Source organism: Mustela erminea, chromosome 20, assembly GCF_009829155.1.
Source record: "Mustela erminea isolate mMusErm1 chromosome 20, mMusErm1.Pri, whole genome shotgun sequence".
NCBI lineage: Eukaryota > Metazoa > Chordata > Mammalia > Carnivora > Mustelidae > Mustela > Mustela erminea.
In genome coordinates, this window is record NC_045633.1 from 2,354,305 (window position 1) to 2,370,923 (window position 16,619).

At 63.6% G+C, this 16,619-nt stretch overlaps 2 protein-coding genes across 5 annotated transcripts in view; one reads left to right on the plus strand and one right to left on the minus strand.

Annotated features, from left to right (window-relative positions):
- GTF3C1 (general transcription factor IIIC subunit 1) overlaps positions 1-6,550 on the plus strand; it is a 72,086-nt gene extending 65,536 nt beyond the window's left edge. For 2 of the 3 annotated variants that reach the window (XM_032328069.1, XM_032328071.1), the window contains 6 exons: positions 485-744; positions 1,528-1,808; positions 2,886-3,441; positions 4,183-4,234; positions 5,021-5,213; positions 5,541-6,550. In XM_032328069.1, the coding sequence (XP_032183960.1) occupies positions 485-744; positions 1,528-1,808; positions 2,886-3,441; positions 4,183-4,234; positions 5,021-5,213; positions 5,541-5,810 (1,612 nt within the window). In that variant the 3' untranslated portion in view covers positions 5,811-6,550. The remainder of the gene's footprint in view (positions 1-484; positions 745-1,527; positions 1,809-2,885; positions 3,442-4,182; positions 4,235-5,020; positions 5,214-5,540) is intronic. The other variant, XM_032328070.1, reaches the window with a different exon arrangement.
- A 6,902-nt stretch (positions 6,551-13,452) lies between these two features.
- Positions 13,453-16,619, minus strand: part of IL21R (interleukin 21 receptor) — a 33,503-nt gene continuing 30,336 nt past the window's right edge. For both annotated transcript variants that reach the window (XM_032328076.1, XM_032328075.1), the window contains exons 8-9: positions 16,516-16,600; positions 13,453-14,895 (exon numbers count right to left, since the gene is read on the minus strand). In XM_032328076.1, coding sequence (XP_032183967.1) covers positions 14,125-14,895; positions 16,516-16,600 — 856 coding nt within the window. In that variant the 3' untranslated portion in view covers positions 13,453-14,124. The remainder of the gene's footprint in view (positions 14,896-16,515; positions 16,601-16,619) is intronic.

Below are 16,619 nucleotides of genomic sequence, written 5' to 3' on the forward strand. Positions count from 1 at the left end.
GACCTCAGATCTGGGGACTGGGGACCAGTCCAGTGCCTCGCGCTGGTGCCTCCAGGTGCGGGGGAGCCAGCAGCAGAGTTGGGGAGAGACCTAGCTGTGCCAGAGAGAGGGACCTGGCACAGTGTGGTGAGGAGGGGTGAGGCGGGAAGGTAGCTTTGGCAGAGGTTCCTTGAGGGCCTGATAGCTAAGCTGGGATTTAGTGGAACAGCAGGCAGTTTGGGGACTGAAACTGGAAGGGTCTCCTGCCAGAAGGAACAGCCCTTACAAAGACACTGGGGAGCATGGCCTGTGGGGAGATGGTCAGAGGAGTTGAGTCTGGAGCGGCCGTCCACCCTGCCCTTCCTAGCCAGACGCTGTGGGTCGGGGGAGGAGGGCTGCAGGGACCACAGGCCACTGCTGAGGTTGGACCACGGTGACCACTCTCTTGAGCCGGCAGAGGCGCTCGGCCCGTGCTCCGTCACCCAGGTCCACGCTCTTCTCCTAGTCTGGGAAAGGACGGGGGCTTGGATGAGGACGACGACGAGGAGGAAGACTTGGACGAAGGCTCAGGAAGCAAGCGCCGGGCCATCGAGGTGAAAGCCCGCCAGGCCTCCCACACCAACTACCTGCTCATGCGGGGCTACTGCGCGCCCGGCATCGTCAGCACCCGCAACCTCAACCCCAACGACAGCATCGTGGTGAACTCCTGCCGGGTGACGTTCCGGCTCCGACGAACCCCCCTGCCCACGCGGCTCTGGCCCACTGGTGAGTGCCGCCCGCTGACCCGGGAGCCGTCCACGGGCCAGGCCGGGCGCAGACTCCCCTCCAGGACTCGGGAGCACACGCCGCCCTAGACTGCTCAGCGTGGCTCTGCCCTCTTGCTTTGAAAGAGAGGCCCTCGCTTGTTTCCGGTTTTTACACTCCTCCTAGCCCTCCTGTGGGTTACCGCTGAGACTCTGAGTAGTTTACTAAAACCTCGCTTTCCCAGGCCCCAAGTTTGAGGGTGTCTCCTTCCTCTCCATGAAATGAGACCGCTCGGGCCCCTTCCCAGGCCTGCGCGCCTCCTCCCCGTCACCTGTTGGGGTGCGTGCTGTTCCGTTTAGGTTCAGAGGCCCAGGTGGTGTTCTGTGTGGAGTTTGGCTCGGGCCAGACCTGTGACCATGGTCTTAGCAGAGCCGGCTTTTCCAACAAGCCACGCGCGACAGCCCCGGCTCGTGGAAGCTCACGTGGGAGTTCAGGGTGGGGTCTCGGGGGTCCCCCAGGGTCTGAGGAGCAGTGAACACAGGAGCAGCAGGAAGGCAGGGCCCGGACAGCCCAAGTTGAGGACCCCCTCCAGAGCTCCGGGGCTCCTGTCCCCGGACCCCAGCCCTACCTTCCTGCCGTTTATCCCGGCCCCAGGGGCACATCCCCGCCGCCGGGGGCCCATGCCCCGGCTACCCAGAAGGTGACCCCTCCCTGTTGGGGCGGTGCTGAGTTGGTGTTGGAGCGTGTTCCTCCTCAGTATTGCCTGGGCCCTGGGCCGGGCTGACCCAGTCCTCGTCTTCACAGTCCCTTCTCTGGAAGAGCTACCCGTGGGGATCTCCTGCCTCCCGGCCACCTTCACCAGGCTGATCCAGAGCCAGGGGACCGCCTGCAGCCTGGAGGAGTTCGTGCAGCAGGTGGAGCTGTGCGGGTACGAGCCGGGGGACGTGTGCGCTGTCCTGGAAGTGCACGGGGTCATCGCGGCCGCGGGCTGCTTCGGGGTGGACAGAGTGGAGCTGAGCCGGTGGTTCTCCGCCTTCGAGAGGACCGACGCCGAGCGCACCCGGACCTTCACAGACTACGTGCAGGTGAGCCGTGCTCTGGCGTACCGTGGGGTACGCGGAGGGTACCCCACACCGGCCGGACGCACGCTGCCGAAGAGGGGCTCGGTTTGGGGCATGTAGTGTGATTTCTTCCCAAGTTAAATGAGTTGCCAAGATTAAAAATGGGAGACTTTGCCTATAACGCAGCTTCTCTGGGACGTTAGAAGGGCTGGCACCCTCGGCCCCGCTTCTTCAGCAGAGTGGGACGGAGACAAGTAGGGGCATCTGCTGGGACCATGGGGTTCTCCACTTTACCTGCCCGGGTCCATTTTCACCAGGGACCCTTGAACCCAAGGAACGTAGTAACAGACGGACCTTTTAAAGCGAGTGCCGTGGGAGCCGGCCGGCCCAGCTCTGGGGGTCTGTAGTTGGAGCAGGGGGCACATCACGTACTAGGGTTTTCAGACAAGTGTTCGTGGGTGCAGGAGATGAGAGCAGGGTCATGATGACTGTGCCCGTGGGGCCTCGGGAGCCCCAGGAGGTGAGCCGCGACGGGCGGGCAGCTCCCCAGGCTCCCTGCAGCCCAGCCGGGGGCCCCAGGTGACAAGCGCTTACAGCGAGCCCTCCCCGGACGTGCATGACCAGGGTATGAGTCCTGCTTCCAGGGTGTGAACTGGGGCAAATCTCCTGAATCCTGACTGGTGGGTTTTTAAACTAGGAATGAAAAGAAAGGTGATAGCGTCGGTGCGGTTCCTCGATCAGAGCAGGGACCTGGGCGACAGGGCTTGGCGTGAGGACAAGAGGAGTTACTGTCCTTCCTGTGGGGACAGTTGTGGCTTTTGCAGGACACGAGAGCACTTGCGGTGTTGAGTTCCCTGGGAGGACTCACGCAGCTTCGGCTCTCAGAAGTTCGCCCCAAGCCTGGAAGGGGCAGGGCTGCCCAGGGCCACAGGTCCAGCGGGCGCCCTCCAGGCTGGAAGCCAGCCCTCGTCCTTGAGCCATCTGTCCTGATGGTGCTGGGCTTCCCGTCTACCTGGGACGCTCAGATGCATCGGGCAGAGGAAGCAAGCGTGCGGACCCCGCGGTCCCTCGCAGACCCAGCCTGTCTCCTGCTTCTCCTAGGACCTCCTGGAGCACCACCAGGTCCTGGAAGTCGGTGGCAACACTGTTCGCCTGGTGGCCATGGCCTCTGCCCAGCCCTGGCTCCTGCACTCGGTGAGGCTGAAGGGCAGAGAGGAAGATGCGTGCCCTCCGACAACAGACCCCCAGGCCAGACCCCCGCGCAGGCCTGCCCGCGAGCACAGCCCCGTGGGGAGGCTGGCTCCGCCCTCTCAGGGCCCCCGGAGCACCAAGAGGCGTGCCAGCTGCACGAGCCATGACGTGGCTGGTCAGGGCGGGGAGGCCAACCCCGAGAGTACCCACAAGCCCCCTGCCAAGAGGCCCACGCTCCAGGATGTGCGCCTGGTCCCCAGCCCCGGGGCCCCAGCAGAAGAGGAGCCAGAACTCCCAGCGCCTGCTCTGCCAGCAGCTCCCAGGGACTCAGGTGTAGAGGAGTCTCCCCCCGGAGTACTGGGGGCCGGGCTGGAGGACCAAGAGGATGGCGGGGTTCCCAGCCCTCTAGGCCGGGAGCAGCCTCACTGTCAGGCCCAGCTTCCAGAAGGATCTGAAGTCCCCAGAGGTACCGAATGAACCTGGTCTCTCATCCCACCTTCCCCCTCCTGCCCATTCTCTGTCCTGGGGCCTGAGTGTCCCCCCCCCCCCAACGCCTTCCCTGAGACTGGGAACCCCAGATTTTCCTAGCCTCAGCACTGGCGGGGGGACGGCTTGCCTTTTTCCGCTGTTTCCACGAGAGGGCTTCAGGGTCTTCTGAGTGGGTCTGAGTGACAAGTGCAGGACAGGAGGGGTGGTTCTGGAAGGCGCTGGCTGCTGTGTCCCGCGAGAGGGCGCAGCGGCAGGAACACGGGTGTCGCGCCGTCCGGATTGGCGGGCGTGCAGGGACTGAGACCTGCCGCGTTCTTTCCCGCGGTATAGACGCTCTCACTATGCTCCCCGCTGGCCTCTTCCCAGGTTTTCTGGAGGCGTCTTGATTTCCTTGGGGCAGTTTCTGCCTTAGGGGTTCATGTGCGCAGCTCTGGGGTCGGGGCTTCTGGGCGGAGGGTGGGGCGCTCACTTGCCTCCCGTCGTGGGGCTGCCTTGGGGCCTGGGAATGCCCCCACACACACTTGCACACCGTGGCCCAGCCCAGTCTGTTGTGGTTGCTCGGGCCGCCCCCCCCAAGGGGAGGGCTCTGTGAGGAATGGGCTTGCTGTCCCCGTGCTCGTGGCTCTGTCCCCAGAACCCGGAAGGACGCGTCGTGCGAACGGAAGGGGAAGAGACGGACCCCTCCTCTTAGGTCGCATGTCCTTCCCTCCTCTGTCAGGTTCGGCCGAGAGCTCTGTGGTCTGTGGCCTCTCGCAAGCAGCGTGGGAAAAGTGAGTGTGTGCCCAGATCCAGGCGGCCTGGCGCGGTGCGTGGGTGCGAGGGCGGGGAGTCTGTCCCCGGGGTCCCGGCAGCGATGGTCCCGTGGAGATCTTCCACGGTCCGGTGCGGCGGCTCTCAGCCCGGCGACCTGGGAACGTGTGGGACTCCGGTTGTCCCACCCGCTGGGGGAACAAGGCAGGAGCCGTGAGGGCCGAGGTGTGGACGTCGGCAGTGGGTGGGTCCGTCTGGAACCACGGGCTTCCTGGTGTGGGGGCGCCTCCCACGCGTGTGCCCATGTCCCTCGGTTGCTGGGGCCGTGAGCCCCGGCTCGCCTGCAGCCCTCCCAGGCCCCAGTCGTGGCGGTCGGAGCCAAGCGTCCCACTGGTCCTGGGCCCTCCCGCGCCTGGAGCCTGTGTAGCAGAGCAGCCGCTGGGGGCAGGGGGCACTGCCGTCTGAGACACAGGAGTAGAGCATCGGCATGGAGACCTCTGTGAGCTTGGCCTCATGGGGAGTCAGCCATGGCCCCGGGGCTGGGCCAGAGCTGGTAAATCCAGACGTCAGCGCCGGGTCCTCCCCCACGGCCATGGTTAGGGCTGAGTGTGAGCGAGGCCCCTCAGCCGGCGGCCCCGGGCCCGGGGGTTGGGACCCCTGGTTCCAGCTGGGAAGGGAGGAGTGGAGGAGCAGGACCCCCGGCCCCATGGTGGGGGCCGGTCTCCGACTGCCCCAAGCGTCACGTCTCGGCCGGGGAGCCATGTCCCCTCGCCCGCGAGCCTGATGCCCGCGTGCCACGCCCACAGGGACTGCGAGAACATCTCGTTCGTCGCCCGGCCGTGGCGCATCGTGGACGGCCACCTGAACATGCCGGTGTGCAAGGGCATGATGGAGGCCGTGCTCTACCACATCATGACGCGGCCTGGCATCCCCGAGAGCTGCCTGCTGCGCCACTACCGGGGCGTGCTCCAGCCCATCGCCGTGCTCGAGCTGCTGCAGGTGTGGCTCCCACCGAGCCTGGCCCTCACCGGGGCCCCTGCTGCAGCCTCCCAGGGCCGGGGGCGGGGTGTGACTGTCCAGAGGTCTAGCCCCGGCCTGAGAGTCCGGCGGTTCCCGTGGGTCCCTTCCTCTCGTCAACACCACCCTGAGCGGCGTGCTCGGTGCCGTCCGAGCCCGCCAGGCTGGCGGCTGAGCCCCTCGCCCGTCTTCCCTGGGCCCCTGCAGCCCCTACCCCTGCCCTGGGGTCCTGCAGCCCCTGAGGTAGGACAGGACGGAGGACCTGGTCTGCAAGGGCGCCCGTCACCCTGGGTGTCCCTCTGTCTCTAGGGCCTGGAATCCCTGGGCTGCATTAAGAAGTGCTTGCTGAGAAAGCCGGCGGCCGCCTCTCTCTTCTCCAAGCCCCGGGTCCCCGAGGTGCAGGCGCCCTCCAGCCCGAGCGAGAGCGCCACCGTGTTCTACGAGCCCACGCTGGACTGCACGCTGCGGCTGGGCCGCGTGTTCCCCCACGAGGTCAACTGGAACAAGTGGGTCCACTTAGGAGGCAAATGCGGTCACCGTGAGCCCCTTCTCCGCCACTGGCTCCTGAGGAGGGCGTGACTCCCCCGGGGCGGGGGGCTCCACCTGGCCCCCGCGTGCGCCGCACCCGCACTCGGTGCGCAGGGCCACGTCTGTGCCAAGCCTCTGGCCTGGACCTCGGAGGAGGGCCTCCTGCCCGGCCGCTCTGGGGGTCTTGCCGGACCGAGGGCCCTGCTGGGTCCGCCGGGTGTTGTCAGGGAGCAGCTGCCGGAAGGCTTGGGTCCCTGCTTTTCCTTTCTTGTTCCCAGGGCATCCTAGCTGTGGCCGCAGGCACGGATCCGGCTCTCCGTCGCTGCCTGCCTTCGCTGCGGAGCTGGGGTTCTGGTGAGTCTGAGAGGCCTCCAAGGGCGTCCACCGTCAGGGAGCAGAGCGCCTTCCGCGCGGACCTCAGCGTTGTCGTCCTGTGGCCGTGAGGGGTCGGGAGCCGGCGCTGCTCGCACTGTGTTGCCGGCTCTGGGTGCTGTGGCAGAAAGGCCCAGTGCCCCAAGCGGCGGGACCTCGGCGGGGCGGGGGGGTGGGGGGTATGCATCACGGGTCGGGGCTGTGTGTCCTGCCACCGAAGGCCCTGGCAGGGACTGACCACTCTCTAGGCAGGACCTCAGACCCGGAGAGGAGCCTGGGGCTCCCTTGTTGGCCTGGCAAGATGCGCGGCGGCCTCGGCGGGGGGGTGGGGGGTGGGGGGTGGGGGTGCCCTTCCCGTGGGCTGGGGTTGAGGAGCCGCGCGCGCCTGGGGTCGGTTTGTTTTTTTCACTTCTCTCTTTAAAAAAAACCCCTTGGCATGTATTTATTTATTTTGTAATTAAAGTGAAGTAAAATACATGTAGTTTTGTGTGTTTCCTAAAGAATCTCTGATCCCCTGGGGGCCTCCCTGCTTTCGGCAGGTGCAGCCGGGAAGAGAGGCTCCAGTTAACCACAGGGAGGATGCGGCGCCACGGCCCTGCCCACTGCCCTCAGCTGGCGCAGGCCTGGGTCTCCCGGAGACGCTCCGGCAGGTGTGCCGTGCTGCGCCGGCCCAGGACCGGGCCGGACACCGCGGGGTCACGGGCCTGTGGCCCGGGTTTGCGCGGCGGATGCTCTCTCAGGCCTGGGCTTGTGCGGCGGATGCTCTCTCGCCCTTTCTCTCTCTCCTGCTCTTCTTTCTTTCTTCCATACACGTACGGAAGCTACTGTTTTTTATTGCTACTGTTTTTTTTTTTAAATGGACATTTCACCTTTCTAAAAACGCAGACTCCATCTTGCTGAAAACGGGGGCGCTCCAGCGACAGCACATGGGGCAGTGGGGACAGGCCCCCAGTCGGCGCTGCCCCAGGCCCAGCGTCGCGCCCGCGGCTTCTGCACCTCCCAGAAGCAGCCCGTCCGGGCATGGTCGACCCGCAGCCCCTGGCCCGGCCCAGCTCAGGGCCTCGTGTTTCCGTCCGGGGGCCAGAGTCCAGGGTGATGAGGGCAGGACAGAGAGCACGGGGTGGGGAGCCTGAGGGGGAGACCCCGGCACAGCCAAGACCCAGCCAAGTCTTAGCCATCATTTTCTTCCCCTCTCGTCTTTACTCAAGTGTAAAAAGAACACGTGTTTGGGGGGATTTTTTTTTTTTTTTGAGATCACGTAGAATACGGGGTGCGATCTGCTTTATGAACAGAAAGTACTTCACAAAGGCTCGTTGTTCGGGAGCGCGTCGCGCGGCGGAAGGAAGGCGCGGTAACGGGCACCCGCTCCCAGCACTCCCGTCTCAGAGCTGCTTTTCTCACCTGAGAAACGGGGACGGGCTGCCTCCCCCGTGGCGGACCGGAGGCACCCAAGGACTCCCAAGTGTAAGCACGCGGTAGGGTTCAGCAGCGGTTCTCTCCCGTTCTGTCCCCGTGCCTGAGGAATGATTCAGGCCAGTGCTCGCGAGGTAGGACCGAGAGACGAGGGTGTAGCCCCTCCGGGGAGAGAGGCGCTTCTATGACGACGGCCCCACGGCCCCCAGCCAGCCACTCTGTGCGAAGGTGACCTGTCCCCTCCACCCCCGCCCACCTGTGATCTGTCCATGTCTGTCTGTCCGTTTAACCCCGCATCCATCCATGCACAGCCACCCACCCACCCACGCATCCGTCCATCCGTCCATCTGTCCATCTGCCCACCCATCCATGCATCCGTCCGCCCGTCCGTCCATCCAAGGCAGTCCAGCCCTTCCAACCTCTGCACCGAGGGCTCCAGGAACCACAGCACAGACCCGAAGGTCTGAGCACAGATGCCTTCAGGGGCCAAGCAGGCCACATAAATGAGAAGAAGGCGAGCCTCATGTTAAGTATAAATACCGGGGAGTGGTAGAGAGTGTGGGAAACTCAGGTGCGTGTCATGGGTGCGAACATTCACACTTAGACTGACTCGCGGACCAAAGGCAGGGACGGTGAGGAGGGACACTGAGCCCAGAGGGTGCAGGTCCCGTTCACCCTGGCCTGCCACCTGCCGGAGACCGGGACTCGACGGCCTGGACATCCGTGCCTCTGCGCTTCATGTCCCCACCCCACACCCAACTCTTTTAAAGGTTCTTACTCCTTTTAACCCCCATCAGCAACGTGGGAATGCATTCTCCTTAAAACACTTAAAACATGACAAGTAAGACTCGAGCCTCTAGGCTCCTTTCCCTCCTAAGACTTTTTTTTTTTTTTTTGCCTTTACATACATTTCATGCACTCCTAGAAAACACGGGCCTGTGGTGCCATTTTTACATAAAATGTCCCACTGCTACCAGCCGTGTCCCTGAATTTACTCCCTTTCCCTCCAGGTAAGCACCCCACTTCCTGGTCCACCCCCACTGAGCCGTGTCCCCAGACTCCGCCAACCTCCTGTCCGGAGCCCGCTCAGACCCCGTCCTGCCCGCTGCCGGCCCCTCCCCAGCCCCCCTGCTCCCCTTCTGCCCTGACCTCGGCGGAGAGTGATCTCCGCCCGCTGACTTCCCCCGACGACCCAGCCTTCTTCCCCCGGACCCTTGACCCACTTCCACCAGGGACTTGCCAGCTGCGTGCGGAGGTCATCCCGTGTATAGACGTGTCTGTGCACCTAGGTGCTGCACGTATGTGCGTGTCCGTGTGGGCGTGCGTCACACGTGTGATCTCCCGGCTTGGTGGCACCTCTCCACCCCCACCGTCCCGTGCCCTGCGCACATCCCGCCACCCATCCAGAAGTCCGCCCTGGTCGATGAAAACGCCCGTCAGTTCACCATCACTGTACTGCCAGGGCGGCGGGCTGCCATGACCCTGGCGGAGGGCTGCCCCTGGAAGCCGCCGCGTGAGGCTGCGTCGGTCCGGTTCCCGTGGTCACCAGCAGGTGGCAGCAGCAGCCCGCCGGCGCTGTTGGCGGCTCGTTCACCTGGCTCTCCGGGGGTCTGCGGCTCGGAACCAGGTTGCCCGAGTCGTTGGGCATGGAGAAGGGGGTGTGCAGCGGGGGAGGGGGACTTGTCCACGAAGATGATGATGAAACAACACTTCCTGAGCATTTGCCGCTTGCCGGGCACCATCCTTGGCACTCGACACAGATCAACCCCGAGCAGCCTCCGAAAGAGGTACGGGCCCTCATGCTGTTTGGTGTCCAAAGAAACTGAGGCACAGAGAGACAAAAGAGCGTCGCAGATTGGCCGCTAGTGGGCAGATCTGCTGGCGGGCCAGCTTGGGCCGTGCTGCCCCAAAGCCGTCCCTCTTCACGCCGCTTGCCAGAGGCGGGGTTTGCTTCGGGGTGAGCAGCTGACCGTATTCCAGGAGACCCCCTAAAATGCAGAATGAGGTTTTTTTTTCCCCCTCTGGAGCCATCACTGTTAAAAGAAAAACCGTTTGTCACATCTGTGGCCCCTAGGGATGGGGGTAAAGGCCCCTCGCTGCCCCCTGGGGTGAGCAACGGGAGAGGGTCTCTGGCCCCATTTACAGACTTCACAAGAGGCCGTGGCCTCGTCTCCCTGTCCCGTTCTGTGGCATCTCCAGGTCCAGGGCAGGTGGCTGCCTCCTGGGCTCAGTCGCTTGCGCCCTCTCTGCCCACTGCCTTGCCAGCCGCTGCTCTGCCGTTACCAGATTAATCCACACAGCCGCCCGTCCGTCCAGCATTCGCGGAGCACCTGCCGCGGGCCAGGCACCCTTCTGGGCTCTGAGACCAGTGGTGGGTAAAACAGACAAAACCCCCCGTGCCCGCGGGATCGACAGTAAGAATGACGAATAGTAAGACATGGGTTCGAGCTTAATAAATGTTACAGGGGGAAGAAACTACTAAGTAGGGGGGTGCCCAGGGGAGGTCCTGCTGAGAAGGTGACGTCTGAGCAGAGACCTGGCTCTTCTTGTTTCCCTTGGGTGGCTTGATGCATCGTGACCGTGGGCAAGCTCTGTCCCATGTCCTCCCTGTCGAGAACGTGTACTTCTCCCTTCTGTTCTGTAGGTCTGGTGGGCTCCCGGGAGCCAAGTGCACGTATGTGCTCGCTACTCTGTCTTTCCTGTCCCTGGCTCTTCCGATGGCGCGTCCAGGCAACTGCGGTTGGGATGTGTCCCACGTGATGCCGACGGCCCGTCCCCAGACCAGGTCCCAGGTAGGGGAGGGGGAAGAGGGTTCCCCTCCAACAGGGAGCCTAAAGGAAGACACCCGGCTCTGCTTTCTTGTGTGTGGGTCTCGTCCCAGTGGAGACTTTCCTCCCAGACCTGGAGTCGTCCCAGCAAGCTGAGAGGCTCACGGCTGCCCCTGCTTTATGAAGAGGAAACAAAGGCCCAGAGACAACAGGCGGAGGCCCGAGTCTTCCGCGAGAAGGGGTGGCGCCTCGTCCTCTGGCCCCTTTGAGTGTAGTTAGTCCTTCCCCAGGTCAGGAGGAGGTCCTGGTTATGCTAGGCCACTTCGCACCGCAAGTAACACAAACCCATCTCAGACCCACTTAAGGAAGAGGGGGAAGCGCCCAGCTCCTCAGCCCAGTCGGGCCAGGCTGGGTCAGGCGGAGCTAACACACAGCCCCCAGATCTCGACAGGTCACACCTGGGATGGATTTCTTGCTCATGACATATGTCCATCTCGGGTACATTGGAGGCTCTTCTCTCCGCATCTCCTCACACAGGGGCCCAGCCTGAGGGAGCAGCCACTAGCTCATTGGTCTCAGCTCACAGTGGCGGAAAGGATCAACACTCAGGAGGGCATCACAATGGTCATGTACATGCTGTGGTCCAGAAGCGAGACTTACTAACACTTCTGCTTGTAACGGGAGTTGTAACTCCCTGCCCAGTCCTGGTCATGTGATTCATACCAGGGGGACATAATGACTTGCACACTCATGTACCTCCAAAGTCCATAAGGATGCGGTTTCAGGCATGGCTGGATCCAGGCGCTCAGGGGATATTACCAGGAATCTATCTCCAATCCCAGCTCTGCTTTCTTGTGTGCTGGCCTCACCCCACAGCCCCAGGCTTCAGTCCAACCCTACCGCTCAACAATCCCAGCAGAAATATCACATGGACTGGTTTGGGTCCCATAGATGTCCCAGAACCAGTAGTGTGGCTTGGCGGGGGTGGGCCATGGAATGCTCTGTCAGCCACTCCCAGAGCTGGGGTAGCTGCCCCCACCCCCCCACCCCCCCACCCCCCACCCCCGCCAGGACAAAGCAACAGGCACTTCACAGGTGCTTGCTAAGGGTTTGTTCCCTCTTGACCTAAGTCCCTCCCAGCAGAGCAAAGGGAGGAAGAGCTGCATTTAGGATCAGGAGACTAGAGTTCAAGTTCCGACTGTGACCTTTAAACCAGTGTGCGACCTCAGGCCAGCAAGCCCCTGGCCCCTTGTGCACCGTCACTTCACTTGTCAGATGGACATCCCTACCCTCTCTGACCCTGCAGATGCAGAGAGTCTGGCCCAGAAGGGGAACTCTGTGCCCGGGGTATTGCTAGCAATCCTCCTGACTCTCTTACCAGAGTCATTGGCAATTGTGGCCTGGACTCTGGGTGACCAGGGGCCACCTTCCCCATCTGCAGGTACTCAGGGTTCGGTCACCCCCTCCTGGCCCTAGCTCTAGCCGGAAGAAACAAACATCTAACAACTCCTATTCATTTTCTCAAAGTCCAACAAACACCACCTCCTCCCTGAGGCCCTCCAGCCCCTCCCAGTGCCCTAGGGCTCCCGTCAGGGGTGTGCTGAGGCTGGTTCCGACCACCTAGGAGGGTCTCCATGACCCACCTCTCTTCCCAATCCCACTTCGGGTTGTCCGGTTGGTATCTTGAAATCGGCCACGGGGAAGCGTCTTCGCCGTGGAAATAAAGCGCACACGATGCACTGCAGATCGGGCTTTTTCGAGTGCCTGTGTGCCCGGCTGGAGGTTGGGCTGGGAACAAACTAGAGGAAGTTGTTGCCCTCGTGGAGCTTATATTCGACTTATGAGCTGGGTCTCTAGCTGTGTTTCTGTCCAGCAATGTTCTTCCCTGAAGCCCTTCACCAGCCCTTCACCAGCCCTTCCTCCGTCCGCCCGACCACCCATCAGCGGAGCCACCCGTCCCTCCGTCGTCCAGCCACCCGGCTCCTGCTAATCCACCCTCCCAGGAGGGCCGGCTCCTGCCTCCACTGTGCAGCCTGCTTACAGGCTGAGTCCCCTCCGGAGACAGAGGGGGTGAAGAGCCATGTCTGGCCCAGGCCAGAGCCCTTGACCAAGCCCCAGCCCTGGCCCCTTGCCCCGCCAACCCTGCCCCCCAGCCCCAGAGCTCTGTGTGCTGCAGGGTTGAGCTGCCTTCCCCCCCCCCCCCCCCCCCCCCCCCCCCGCTCCCAACTGAGCCTCACTTCAATCCCAGGTCAACAGCGCCACCGTTGAAGTCATCCATAGAACTTTCCTTACCAAAGACTCCCTCGGGGTCCTCCTGCAACCATGCCACTTTACAGATGAGTCACCGTGAGGCTTTGTGCAGGACTGACTTGCACCACCTGGGAGCTCAGACTCCGCCAAGAGGAGAGAAAAACCAGAGCTTTCTCATCCAGCTGGGCCTCCGACAGGGCCGGACAGCTCCAGGCCGGCGTGGGAGGGTCCCTGGGGCTCGGAGAGCCGGGCCGGCTGAATCAGACTCTCGGCCTCCCTAACCCTGCTTGGTGGCCTCGAACAAGATGTCTCCAAAGGTGATGGCCCCGACTGGGAAAACAACCCCCCCGTGGTCTTGTCTGCTGTGTTGGGCTTTGTTTTGGTTTTGGAAAACCCGAGCTGCAAGCCCTCTGGGGCACTGAGGGCGGGTCAGGCGCCTTCAAACACCACCGGATTCTCTGAATTTCTCAATTCACAACTGAAGGGGCCGTCTCAGAAATCAACAAGACCTTGACTTGCCTGATCCCCAGGGGTGAGCAGATAAGATCCCCCTGCAGATTCCTGCCTGCCCCTCCCCTGCCATGAGCGCCAAATGAGATCTCCCCTCCGCGCCCCCGCCTTCCCCCGCCGGCCTGCCTGCGTACCCCAGAACCCAGCACGTGCACCTGTGCCCGATAAATATTACTAGGGAGCACAGGGGAATAACTAAGTGGCTCCTTTGCAGAAGCCAGCAAAGGAGATCGTGGCTGGTGGGGGATGTTTCCAAGGGACAGGCTGACTTGAAGCCTGGAACACCCCCACACACACCCCCACCCACCCCCGCCCCAAGTGCCAGAGCTGTGGCTGCTTTCTCGCCCCCACCCACCGCCTGCACGAGCCTTGGTCTGGGCCCCCGAAGGAAGGAAACTGAATTTATTGACGGTCTGCTTGGTCCTAGCCTGTACAGTGGGTGACCTCACCAATTTCTCCCCAAAGTGGGTCATGCCTCCTGGGCCCCCCCACACCCCGCCTTGTCCAGACAGGAAACTCCAGTCCAGAGAGGGTAAGGGGCTTGCCCAAGGTGGTACAGCCCAGGGGCATCAGAGCTGGGATTCAGACCTCGGTCCACAGGCCCCCACAAACCTTCACACACTCAGGGTCACTCCATCCCCCTCCTCTGAGAAGTGAAAAGGACCCCTGGGGACTTCTCACGGCTCCTGGAGGCAGGACCTGCCTGGCGGGGACTGATGCCAGAGGGCCCCACGGCTGTCGCTGAACCAGCCTCTCAGCGCATGACCCGGGGGGCCTCCCCATGTCGGGAACGGTCCGCGGCTGTCATGGCATGCACGCGATCCCGGACGCACATGTGTCTCCTCTCTGCGCCCACGGGCGTGTGTGCGGCTCACTCACAGGGACACACCCGTGTGCTCTGGGATCACACAGGCACACCAGGTGTCCACCGGGCTCAGGGGCCTCATCTGGGGGCATAAAGGTCGCAGGCCCCTTCACCCCACGGCCCAGGTGAGCACAGCTCTCTAACTCCAGGCGGAATGACTCGGCCAGCTCCGGACTGCGGATCCACCTCACTGGCTGGCCTGGGGCCCGGGTCCCTCGGGTGGAGGGGCCATGACCACCCACTGGCGGAGGTAGCTCCGGGGGGGCCCTTCGTCCCTGGGGCTGGTGAAGTCACACTCCACAGGGCTGCCACAGTCAGAGCCCGCGAAGCCGCTGTCGAAAGTGTCCATGTCCAGGCCTGCGGTAGGCGAGCATGCTTCGCTGTCCGATGCCTCTCTGGGGGGCCCGCCACTCCACGGTGGCCCTGGGGTCCAGCCCGCCTCCTCATCAAGGGGCAGCTTTAGCCTGTCCAGGAGGCTGCCCATAGGCCCTCCTGGCCCGGCAAGGCCACCTGCCGAGACGCAGCCACAGGAGAGAACTGTAGTCCCAGGGTCCAGGAGCGGGTCCTCAGCGCCTGAGGCAGGCTCTAGGCTGGCGTCCAAGTTCAGGGCCGGGTATCCGTCATCCCCACAAGTGCAGGACCAGGCACACGGGCCCTCCATGTCTGCTACGGTCACGGTGTTAATGGACACTAGCACACCATACGGTCGGTCCCTCTCCTGGCTGTAAGCTGAGCCACCCACGCCGCCCATAGGGGAGGGGGCTGGGCCCCAGGATCCTGGCCCAGGCACCCCGTCAGCGTCCACCAGGTGGGGGGGCTCTGGCAGCTGCGTGGACTGCGGCCCCTTGGTGCTGCTCTGCGGCGGGCCATGGTTGTACATCGCCAGGGACGAAAGCACCTCGGGGCTCCGGGGCCCCAGCTCCAGGCTGGAGGCAGTGAAGGGGGCGCCCACCCATTTCTGTAAAGAGAAGAGGGAGACACTCGTGACAGGACAGGGGCAAGGCGGGTACGGACAGACAGACATAGAGACAAGATAGCAGAGAAAGCAGACAGAGACACGGGAGGATAAACAGGACACCAGGGCTCAGAGCCACGGTGTGCCCCTATCCAGGGATGCTCCGCACTGCTGTCCCTTCCTTCCTGGGCCTCAGTTTCCCCACCTGCAGGAGGGAGCCACTGCCCTTAGCAGCCTGCCAGACAACCAGTGCTCAGCGGCCTGGGGTCTGCATAGGGCCTGGGGGGCAGAGGCCAAGACTGCTGAGTTGTATGGACAATGCAGACAGGAGTGACAGAAGCCGATGCTTCTAGGAAACAAGCATTCTCCTGTCGGTGTCCCCGCTGGAGTGGACACTCGGCCAGGGCAGAAGCCTCGATTCTTCTGGTCCCAGCTGTATCCCCAGAGGTTCACACAGTGCCTCACATACAGTCGGTGCCCAATAAAGGTGGATTAACTAAATGAACACGCAGGGGGAATCAGTGACAAGCCACTTGGAAAGGCCTCTGTATGCCCCTTGGGTAAGGGATGTGGGTGACGACGGACCGAGGCAGCACCCCGCCCCAAGCTTTGAGCACAAGCCCCGCCCCTGCCCTCGCTGGCCTGGGGTCCCACACATGACACAGGGTCCCCACCCGAGTGATGGTAAAAACCCCCGAGAACCTGAGTCCCCCAGTTGTGAGCCTGCTGCCTCCGAAACCTCAGGACCCGGGTGAGGCCCCCCATCTGCCAGGAACGCCCTCCCTGTCCCCCCCCCCCACACAGCTGTGTGAGGAGGGATGCGTTCACACCTGTGGAGCTCCCCGCCTAGGGCCTCGCACACAGGTGCAGCCCAGGTGAGTCAACACCAAACAGGTGCGGCCTCCGGGCTTCAGGGAAGGTGCAGCGGAGGAGGAAGGTCTCCTCCCCGTGAGGCTGGGGGTTCGAGCTCCTCCCCTGCCTCACGAGAGCCGCTTCCCCACGCAGAGCCTCGGTCTCCCCAGGGGTGCCCTATGGACCACGGAGCGCCCCCCCCACCCCGCCCCCGGGGGCCGCGATCAAGATGGAAGGAGCTCAGGGCAGCAGCAGGCAGCAGGAGCTCAGCCAACGCTCCGGTCCAGGCTTCCCGACATCCAGGCTCCGCTGGAGGGGGTGCCCCCCCCCCAGTCACCACATCCTCTCTGCGGTCTGCCCGCCCCCGTGGGGGGGTGTTGAGCGGTAAATGGGCACAGACAACCGTGGGCGCCGGCGGGCGAAGGGTGGCTGGGGCCTGGTGGGGGGGAAGGGGGTTGGGGGGCTGGTGTGCTCTGCGGTGGGGCCGCGCCCTTCCCGGAACCCGCTCTCCGTCTCAAGGACCTCTGACAAGGCCAGTTTGCGACTCCAGGAACCTGGCCCGCCCCTCCCCCCGGCCTGGCCCAGGGTTCGGGACAGACAGGCTGCCTGATCTGTGTCTGCTCTCGGACCAGTTCTGCCCCACCCGAACTATTTCCTGCGCTTTGCCACCGCGGAGCCCGGAGCCTGGTTGGCAGGCGGGGGGTTCCTGGGGCGCCGGCGGAGGTGAAGAGGTTGGGGTGGGGGGCGTGCCGCGGGCTGGGGGGCACTCACCTTGAAGTCTCCACTGTGGCCCACGTAGAGGGGCTGGAAGAACTTCTGCGGGTTGGGCACACGGCCCCACACCTTCTTCCACAGCCTGGGAGGAACAGAGACCA